The sequence below is a fragment of the Solanum lycopersicum genome, chromosome 5 (genome assembly GCF_036512215.1).
Source record: "Solanum lycopersicum chromosome 5, SLM_r2.1".
Lineage (NCBI taxonomy): Eukaryota > Viridiplantae > Streptophyta > Magnoliopsida > Solanales > Solanaceae > Solanum > Solanum lycopersicum.
Window position 1 is genome coordinate 56447373 of NC_090804.1, and position 10880 is coordinate 56458252.

Sequence of the window (10880 nt, forward strand, 5' to 3'; positions counted from 1 at the left end):
TTGCATCGAATTTTAGAAGCTCTTGTACTTAAGACACCAATTCTTGGGGTGATATATTTTATCTTCCGCATTTTGTACTTATAAGAAACTCAAGGTTGGAGATTCTTGCTAAGCGTTGGTCTTTTTTACTCATTTGTTGGTTTAGTTGGGTTAATATGTTGGGTTGGCTTACCTATTGGTTGGGAACATAGGTGCCATCACGACTTGAAAAATTTGGGTCGTGATAAATTTGGTATGAGAGCGCTAGGTTCATCGGTCTCAAAAGTACAAGAGCAATGTCTAGTAGAGTCTTGCGGATCGGTATGAAGACGTCCATACCTATCTTCGAGAGGCTATAGGACATTTAGGAAATATTTTGTTATTTTATTCCTTATCGTGCACACTTGAACTTGTAGAAATTATAATCTTGATTTCTCATTCTCTATCAGATGGCGAGGAATCGTACATCGGCAAGTGGTGGTCAGGATCCTATTCCTGCGCCTGCTTCTGGGAACACTGTCCGAGGTAGAGGTAGGAGACGAGCTCGATGTCTGGGTAGGGGCCGTGTTGCAGCACCTGTGGATGTTCAAGTACCAGTAGCTACTCAGGGTCGTGATAGGACCGTACCTCGTGATGCAGAGGTTATTCATGGGGATGTGCAAGATCATGTCGAGGGGGATGGGTCAGCTCAAGCTCCAACCAGTACTATTGTCCCCCCAGTGCTTCAAGATACCTTGGCTCGTATGTTAGGAATCCTAGAGGGGATGGCCCAGGCAGGAGCTTTGCCTGTCACTTCTGATGGCTCACAGACCCGTGTTGAAGGTCAAACTCCAGATCCGATAGTTGCTCCAGATTCTCAAACTCCCAGGACTCAGCCAGCTGCTGCTGTAGCTCCTCGTTTGGATAGTATGGAGTTTCCAGATATGACATTACATTTGGTGAACATGCCTTCTATGACTATTGATGAGCAAAAGATGTTTGGGAGGTTCAGACTAATGAATCCTCCTACTTATACTGGTGACTTAGCTAAGGATGCATATGAATTCATAGTTAGTTGTCATGAGAGGTTGCATAATATTGGATTAGTCGAGTCTCATGGAGTTGACTACACAGCGTTTCAGATGACTGGCTCTGCTAAGCAGTGGTGGAGGGATTATATTAGTAGTAGGCCAGCTGGATCCCATCCACTATCCTGGACTGAGTTTACTCAGGTATTTCTATCCAAATTTGTTCCACGCAGTGAGAGGGAGCGCAAGAGTGCCGAGTTTGAGGGTTAGCAGCAAAATGGTATGTCAGTTGCAGAGTATGAGGGTAAATTTCATGCCTTGGCTAGGCATGCTTCGATGATACTCCCACAGAGGATGAGAGAGTGAGAAGGTTTGTTAAGGGGCTGATTATTCCGATCCGTCTAGGAGTTTCTCAGGTTGCTGCTTCTGGTGTTCCATTCCAGAAAGTGGTAGATGCTGCTAAGGAGTTGGAGATGATTCGACGTGAGGGATTTGAGCAGCGAGAGGGCAAAAGGACTCGTTATTCAAGTGATTATGGTGGTGCTCCGCCTATGAGTCGGGGTTACTTGGGCAGAGGTTATCACCCTCAGTCCAACAGACCCATTCATGCTGCTATACCAGCGTATGAGGCGGGTTACGCTAGGCATAACTCTTCGAGCTCGGTACATACTTCGCAGGGTTCATCTTCTAGACCTGTAGTTTGTGGAGGGTATTTTGTTCATTCCGGTTCCTCTCATCAGCCGGCTTCTCGTAGGGGTTGCTTTGAGTGTGGTGATATGGGACACTTTGTGAGAGACTGCCCTAGGACCAGACGTGGTGGCTTACATCAGGGTTCTCAGGTTTCGACTTCCAGGGTTGCACAACCTCCAGCTAGGGGTGGTGCACAGAATGGTAGAGGTGGTTCTCATTCAGGTAGAGGTGGTTCTCCTTCTGGTCGAGGTGGTGGTCGTGGAGGTTCACAATCTGATGGAGGTCGTTCTCACTGTTATGCTTTTCCAGGTAGGCCAGAGGTTGAAGCCTCAGATGCTGTTATCACAGGTATTATTCCGGTTTGTCATCGACCAACTACTATATTATTTGATCCAGGCTCTACTTATTCTTATGTGTCCACATATTTTGCTCCTAGTTTGGATATATTCTGTGAGTCTCTTGATTTGCCCATACGTATTTCTACTCCTGTCGGGGATTCTGTAGTTGTAGATCAAGTGTATCGTTTATGTACTGTTACTTTGATGGGGTATGACACTCATGCAAATTTAAAGGTCTTAGAAATGATAGATTTTGATGTGATTCTTGGTATGGATTGGTTATCTTCTTACCACGCAATTTTAAATTGTCATGCCAAGACCATCATTTTACCTATGCCTGGAATTCCTATAGTAGAATGGAGAGTTACTCTTAGTCATCCTTCTAAGGGTGTGATATCATTCCTTAAGGCTCGTCAGTTGGTACAGAGAGGATGTTTGGCTTACTTGGTCCACATTCGAGATACCAGTATTGAGACTCCAATGCTTGAGTCTATTCCAGTAGTGAGTGAATTTTCAGAAGTATTTCGGACCGATTTGCCAGGTCTTCCACCAGATCGAGATATTGATTTTTGTATTGATGTGGAGCCAGGCACTCGGCCTATTTCCATTCCTCCTTATCGTATGGCACCAGCTGAATTGAAAGAGTTGAAGGAGCAGCTGCAGGATTTGTTGAGCAAAGGTTTTATTAGACAAAGTGTATCTCCTTGGGGTGCTCCAGTGTTATTTGTGAAGAAGAAAGATGGATCTATGTGTATGTGTATTGACTATCGGCATATGAACAAGGTAACCATCAGAAATAAGTATCCGATACCTCGTATTGATGATTAGTTGCAGGGTGCTTCAGTTTTCTCCAAAATTGACTTAAGATCTGGCTATCATCAGCTGAAGGTTAGGGCGGAGGATATCCCTAAGATGTCTTTTCGAACACGTTATGGTCATTACGACTTTTTGGTGATGTCTTTCGGACTGACTAATGCCCCAGCAGCTTTTATGGACTTGATGAATGGAGTGTTCAGACCGTATTTAGATTCCTTTGTTATTTTCTTCATAGATGATATATTGATATACTCACGCACTAAGGATGATCATGAGCATCATTTGAGGATTGTTCTTGGGATTCTAAAGGAGAAGAAGCTTTATGCAAAGTTTTCAAAGTGTGAGTTTTGGCTTAGTTCGGTAGCATTCTTGGGACATGTTGTGTCCAAGGAGGGTATCATGGTGGATCCTAAGAAGATTGAGGCGGTTAGAGATTGGGTCAGACCTACTTCAGTTACTGAGATTCGGAGTTTCTTGGGCCTTGCAGGTTATTATCGACGGTTTGTTGAGGGTTTCTCATCCATTGCATCTCCATTAACTAGATTGACACAGAAGGGGTGACTTTTCAGTGGTTTGACGAATGTGAGGTTAGTTTCCAAAAGCTCAAGACTTTATTGACTACTGCTCTGATTTTGACCCTACCCGTGGAGGGAGAGGGTTTTGTCGTATATTGTGATGCTTCTAGGGTTGGTCTTGGTTGTGTGTTGATGCAGAAGGGAAGGGTGATAGCTTATGCTTCGAGGCAGTTAAAAGTTCATGAGAAGAACTACCCTATTCATGATTTAGAATTGGCGGCTGTGGTGTTTGCATTAAAGATTTGGAGGCATTATCTTTATGGTGTGCATTGTGAGGTGTTCACGGATCATCGTAGTCTCCAGTATATATTCAATCAGAGGGATCTAAATTTGAGGCAGAGGAGATGGTTGGAGGTTCTCAAAGACTACGATATGACTATTCTTTATCACCCAGGCAAAGCAAATATTGTAGCAGATGCCTTGAGTCGGAAGGCGGTAAGTATGGGTAGCCTAGCCATGTTACCGGTTGGCGAGCATCCCCTAGCTAGGGATGTCCAATCCCTGGTCAATAGCTTTGTGAGACTTGATATTTCAGAATCTGGTAAGGTATTGGCTTATATGGAGGCTAGGTCATCCTTGTTGGAGCGAATTCGAGCTCAACAGTTTGATGATGGAGATTTATGTAAGATTAGGGACAAGGTTTTAAAAGGAGAAGTCAGGGATGCAATTCTTGATAGTGAGGGAGTTTTGAGGATTAAGGGTCGTATATGTGTTCCTCGTACAGGTGATTTGACTAGATTGATCATGGAGGAGGCTCATAGTTTGAGGTACTCTATTCATCCGGGGGCTACTAAGATGTATATTGACTTGAAGAAACACTATTGGTGGTGTCGTATGAAGAGGTACATGGTAGATTTTGTATCTCGATGTTTGAATTGTCAGCAAGTGAAGTATGAACACCAAAAGCCTGGAGGTCTGACTCAGAGGATGCCCATACCTGAGTGGAAGTGGGAGCGCATTGCGATGGACTTTGTGGTAGGGTTGCCCCGTACCTTGGGTAAGTTTGATGCTATATGGGTCATCGTGGATCGACTGACTAAGTCTGCACACTTTGTACCAGTTCAGACTACCTATAACTCAGAGAAGTTAGCCAAGATCTATATTCAAGAGATAGATCGTTTGCATGGGGTTCCTATATCTATTATTTCTGATCGTGGCACCCAATTTACCTCTCATTTCTGGCGGTCTATGCAGAAAGAGTTGGGCACTCGGGTGGATCTTAGTACAGCCTTTCACCCTCAGACTGATGGTCAATCTAAGCGTACTATTCAGGTTCTCGAGGATATGTTGCGGGCGTGTGTGATTGACTTTGGTGGTCAGTGGGACCAGTTCTTGCCTCTAGCGGAGTTGTCTTACAATAATAGTTTTCACTCGAGCATTGAGATGGCACCATTTGAGGCTCTGTATGGCAGGAGATGTCGATCTCCAATTGGCTGGTTTGATGCATTTGAGGTTAAACCATGGGGTACAGATTTGTTGAGGAAGTCCTTGGACAAGGTCAAGTTGATCCAATATAGACTTCTCATGGCTCAGAGTAGGCACAAGAGTTATGCAGATCGAAAGATTCGTGATTTAGAGTTTATGGTTGGAGAGAGGGTTCTACTTAAGGTTTCACCCATGAAGGCTGTGATGAGATTTGGAAAGAAGGGCAAGTTGAGTCCAAGGTACATTGGTCCTTTTGAGGTTGTGGAGCGTATTGGTGAGGTGACATATCAGTTTGCTTTGCCACCTGGGTTGTCAGGTGTCCATCCTGTATTTCATATTTCAATGCTTAAGAAGTATCATAGGGTGGTGATCACGTGATTCAATGGGATTCAGTGTTACTTGATCAGAATTTGACTTTTGAGGAAGAGCGGATCACCATTTATGATAAGCAAATTCGGAAGCTAAGGTCCAAAGAGATTGCTTTAGTAGAGGTTCAGTGGAAGCATCGTCCAGTGGAGGAGGCTACATGGGAGACAGAGGCACACATGATGAGTAAATATCCTCATCTTTTTGAGCGTCCAGGTTAGCTCTTTTCTTTTTCCATTCGAGGACGAACATTTCTTTAAGTGGTAGGTGATGTAACGACCCGGTAGGTCGTTTTGAGAACTAGGACTAGTTTTACTCCTTTTGAAAATTTAAAGGGGTATTTTTAAACTATTAGATAACTATGAGTACCCAATTGATGAAACTTTTATTAAATAAATAATTATATAATAGGTTGGTGGAGTTTCACGGTTAATAATTTCTTATTTAGAAGAAAAGGAAAACGAAAAGTGGGGAGGCGAAACCTTACCACATGCGATCAGCGAGATGGAGAAAAATCATATCAATTTTTCAGGTAAAGATATGAGATATTCGTTCTTTTCAATTCTATATATAGTAATATATTGTCGGTGTGCTTGGGATTATGTTATTATTTTATGCTATATTGATAATGGGTGATAAGAAATAATGGGTAAGTTGGTGATGATTACTAAATTATATTACATTGTTAGCAATTGAGTTAGTATTCAAAATATATATATATATATATATATATATATATATATATATATATATATATATATATATATATATATATATATATATAAAAATTGATTGAAGTCGAATAGTTGAATGGCTGCAGGTTAATGTTTTCTCTGATTTTGTCAAAAGAATTTATTATATATATTGTTAGTTTCACAATGGTAGGAATAAGATTGAGCCAATCATTGTCAATGATTGCCAATGATTGGAATTTGATAAATATTCTAGAAAATTGGCACTTGTTTACAAATGGATTTCTGCAAAAAAAGAATAATAATGTATACAATGATAATAGATTTTTTAATTGGAAATTAATGGTGGAAGTTTTTTTTTATGTTTTTATGTTTGGATTATATAGTGGAGGTGATAAAAATTGATGCCAATCATTGGGCAACCATATGCCAATGATTGGCATGGGAGATATTTGAAATGGGCAGTGCCAACGAAGAAAGAAAAAAAAACGTGAAAAGGGGGGAGGGGCGTTTCACTTCTGCCAATGGGTGGGAAGTTGGTTCGTGTTCTATTCGTATATTAAAATGCTAGTTTTTAATGTATATTGAGATTGGTAATTAATTATTTGGTGTTATTTTATATGATCTAACATTGAATTTTAGTCCATTTGAAGAGGTTAGAGTTAAGTTCTTGGCTTGAAATTTAGCAAGTATGAAAAATTTGGCATGCCAATATATATCAAGATTTGGAGTTTGTTGAAAAAAATGAGTGAGTGTTAGCGTCTATGATAGACATATAATAATTTGAATGTCTACAAAAATTGCTTATTTACGAATATTGCAAAATTGGTAGATTGGGAACGTTCCGAAACCTTGCGAAAAGGAAAGGAAAAATCTTAAAAGACTCGTGGCACAAGCTCGACATCTAAGGTATGTTAAGACTTGTTAGACTTGTTGAAGGACGTTTTCCTAATTAAAGATTAAAAATAAAAATAGACAAAGGGGTAAGGGGAAAATATGGTGGTCTCGTATCAATGGTGTGACGGGCATTGGTACGAGTACCGGTGTAATAAAACGGAAAATTTCTATTATAGAATGTGGGTTGAAATTTGAGAATGCCAAAGCATATGGGCATTAGCTGATATATTATTGACTTGAATTCCTTGTGTGATTGTGTTTATTTATTTCACCCGTATAGTTGAGATAATTGAGGTGGTTATGTATTATATTCATATTGATTGATTGAGATGCATCATCATTCCCTCTATTGAAACAATATTGTGCACATGAATAGAGATGAGACTGAGTATAAGTTGGGCACGTGGAGATCGTCTGTGCTGGGGATGATGAGATGTTAAGATTGTAATTTGGGCACGTGGAGACCGTCCGTGCGAAAATTGTTTGATATTATGATAGTGCATTGAGATCGTCTGCACAGACACGTGGAGATCCTCCGTGTCGGTATATGGACCTCGCGAGTCCCCCATGGGTCATGAACTCTCGATGTATTTCCGAGGAGTATCATGTATATACGGTTGAGTGAGTACTGGGTATTCTGAGACATATCATTACATGGCATCATATTGCATTGCATTTCATGCCATCATTCATTCTTGATGACTATATGTTTCGTTTGGTGTTTGGAAAATATTAAATGTTTATTTCCTTTATTGATGAAACTTAAATAGTAAGTGTTATATATATATATATATATATACTTGTACAATCTAAGAATTTATTTTCTTATATAACTCCCGTCACTACTTCTTCATTGTCGGTCAATGAGACATATTGGGTACACGTGGTTTCGTACTCATACTACGCTTGTTGCACTCTTTGTGGTGCAGATTCGATTCTGAGTAGAAGCACATCTCGTGGAGCAATTTGAGTCCGAGCTTGGAGTTGTGGTGAGCTGCTTGGATGTTCCGTGGCCCACACCTCCCTCTATGTTTTATTTATTCTGTTAGTAGTATTCAAACAGGATATCCCTTATGTTAGATTTGTCATTTATTTTCAGACTTGAATCGAATTTTAGAAGCTCTTGTACTTAAGACACCAATTCTTGGGGTGATATATTTTATCTTCCGCATTTCGTACTTATAAGGAACTCAAGGTTGGAGATTCTTGCTAAGCGTTGGTCTTTTTTACTCATTTGTTGGTTTAGTTGGGTTAATATGTTGGGTTGGCTTACCTATTGGTTGGGAACATAGGTGCCATCACGACTTGAAAAATTTGGGTCGTGACATTTCTTTTCGTCTACAGATTATTTGTTACCCTAATTATTATACTCATATAATTATAATAGTGATAAAAGTAACCCACTATTAATTATAATATTATTTCTTAACCATTAACTAAATAAATTAGTAAAACTACCCCACTAATTTTATAATTATAATTATGAATAGTCCAAAACTCCCAATTAAATCTATCAGAAAGTATTTTTCTGACATAAAAATTTCTAGTGCCCAAACCTACTACACGGGTTGTTACAATAGATACCAATTTACCCATCGTTCATCCTCGAACAATCAAAGGAAGGCAAGGCAAGAAAGGATAGTTATCACAATGATTATTCCAAAATATTAATACCCATTGTCTCATCTCAATAGTATCAAAAACTAGTGATCTACACCTTCCCTCATAGAATGTCACTAATATAAATGCCCACATACTTGGTTTATCAAACTCCACATTCATTGAAGTCAACACTCTTAATATTAACAAAACGCATAACTACATCGATCATCTACCTTACTCTCAAACCTTCGTTAGTATCAAAGTATGCTTATCAAATACATGTTCAAACTATGGCTATCTCTTTCTATTTAAGCATTTCCTGACAGATATGAGTCCCAAATAAGGCCTATAGCACTAATTTCAAATGTGATAGTACCTTTTCATTGAAACAAAACTATTAAATCACACCCAAAGTCAACTCTACACCACTTTAACATACCATGCTTAAGGTACCATTTTAAACCATTATATATATTATGCCAACAATTAGGAAAATTCTTTGTCACTCAAACTATTCTGTGTACTATAAGCTCATAACCTCTATTAACCATCAAATGTCCATGTAACACACCTTAACATTCTATGAAGTCCCATCAATAGAGTAGTATTAACCCAACTTTATTCTTAATAACCATGTAGAATTATATCTCACCTTTTATATCATTCTTAAGTCTGCTATCCTAATTTGAGCAATCTAACCTCATTGTAAAATACTAAAATTTTCATACCTCATTATTTGTCACCTAAACCAAAACTCATTTTTTTTGAAGTCGATGATAAACTCCTAGAAAGTCTGTACCGAACTAGTTCACATCTCACAATTATATCTAAACTCATAGGCAAAAATTAAAACAACCATCAACTACACCCCATGGATTTATACGAGAGGTCTTATTCTTTCACTCTTCTCAAATTCTTTTCATGGTGCAAATTCTAAATATCTCGCTCCTTCAATATATCAAACTCTTATTTATCTAGATTGCTTACCGATCTCATGTTTTACTAATAATCCATGACATTTTACTTCACACTCTAAATCAAAACTCTGAGGGTAAATCCTTCCTTAGATCCTTTAACAATCAAAAGTAACAACTTTATGGTCCAAAGCATGCATAAATTCTTTCACGTGCTCAATAACGATGCAATCGGTCGTTTCTCATCTTACTAATTCATATCTTGACAAAATATACCACCAGAAATTCAGACTTATAACAAAAAAAAATAATTTGAATTATAAGTCCAATTGTGTAACACAATGCCCTTAATTATCTACAGTTGCTTATACTTTGAAGATTTTTACGAATCACCTTATCATAGCTTATCATTGATTGCCTCTCCACCAACCATACCATATGCTTCACTAAAAATCCAACCCTACTCATTTCTAAATTCAACAAAACAACAGAACCTATCATCTCACTCAAGTTGAACGTCTGTACACTCCTCTCTTAAGTTCAATTCAGTAGCTTTTAACCAAGCTGATTAACCTGTTTTGCTATTACCTTAACCAAAACAAAATAGATGAAATCACGCAATTTTGAACCCAATTCTCAATCCCTTCGAAGATACATTTTTAGTTCTTACAATCAGAGAAAATAATTCTGCTCTCACTTATTTTTCTTAAGGCTACACATCCCACAAGTTTTATCTTATTTTAGTTATGATTCCAGCTCCTTTAAATTATATTCGAGTGTGCCCTAAATCTCCTAAAATTTATCATACAACCACATTACTCACTAAATAGTAGAAATATCAACCTTAGATACTCGCATGTTTTTATCACCATACAAAATTTATTTGCCTAATAATTTGTATTCTATAATTTGCATCTCCGTCACCATCCATCACTTACTCCTATCACCATCATGTATTTGTAAGCCCTTTTCATCACCACAAAGTCAAATTTTTTTTTCTCGACATGACACCTTAAACTCAGATATAGTAATCAAAATGAAGGGACTAACAAATTTTATATTCACTTTCTTACTAAAATCTTCATTTTACTTCACCCAAAGTATACCCACTAGGATTTTATTTCCCTATAAGTCTGTCATGTTAGTATCAATCTACCTTTTGAAGCTAAAGATAAAACCACCAGTCCTCACTCAAAACCCTCAAGATACATTGCATAGTTTAAGTTGTGTTAATATTTGTAGCAAAGATCCACCACAAAAGATTTTATTTAAAATAATGCTCAACCACTAAAATTTTCCTTCAAAATAATGCTCTATCTAAGTTCGTGTAGTAATAAATTAGTTGGTTTCTCAAATGTGAATGCAACACTAAATATTATTATCTGACCATGTCGTACAACTTGTAACTCCTTTAGTAATTAGTATTCATACTTGACAATCGACGTACCTGTTTCCACATAACCCTAGTACTGCCACACCGTGAAAGTACATTAGATACCTTACTAGAACACATCATACCTGTCCATAATATCGTACCCAAATAGCCCACATATTTCTACCCATTGAATAATTGCAAAAC

At 38.3% G+C, this 10880-nt stretch overlaps 1 protein-coding gene across 1 annotated transcript; it reads left to right on the forward strand.

Moving 5' to 3' along the window:
* Positions 1-428: 428 nt before the first annotated feature.
* LOC138348911 (uncharacterized) lies at positions 429-5417 on the forward strand. The gene is made up of 9 exons (XM_069298509.1): positions 429-720; positions 832-1123; positions 1191-1266; positions 1313-1898; positions 2073-2555; positions 3800-4318; positions 4466-4677; positions 5029-5157; positions 5238-5417. The coding sequence occupies exons 1-9, from the start codon at positions 429-431 to the stop codon at positions 5415-5417; spliced, it is 2769 nt and encodes a 922-aa protein (XP_069154610.1).
* Positions 5418-10880: the final 5463 nt, after the last annotated feature.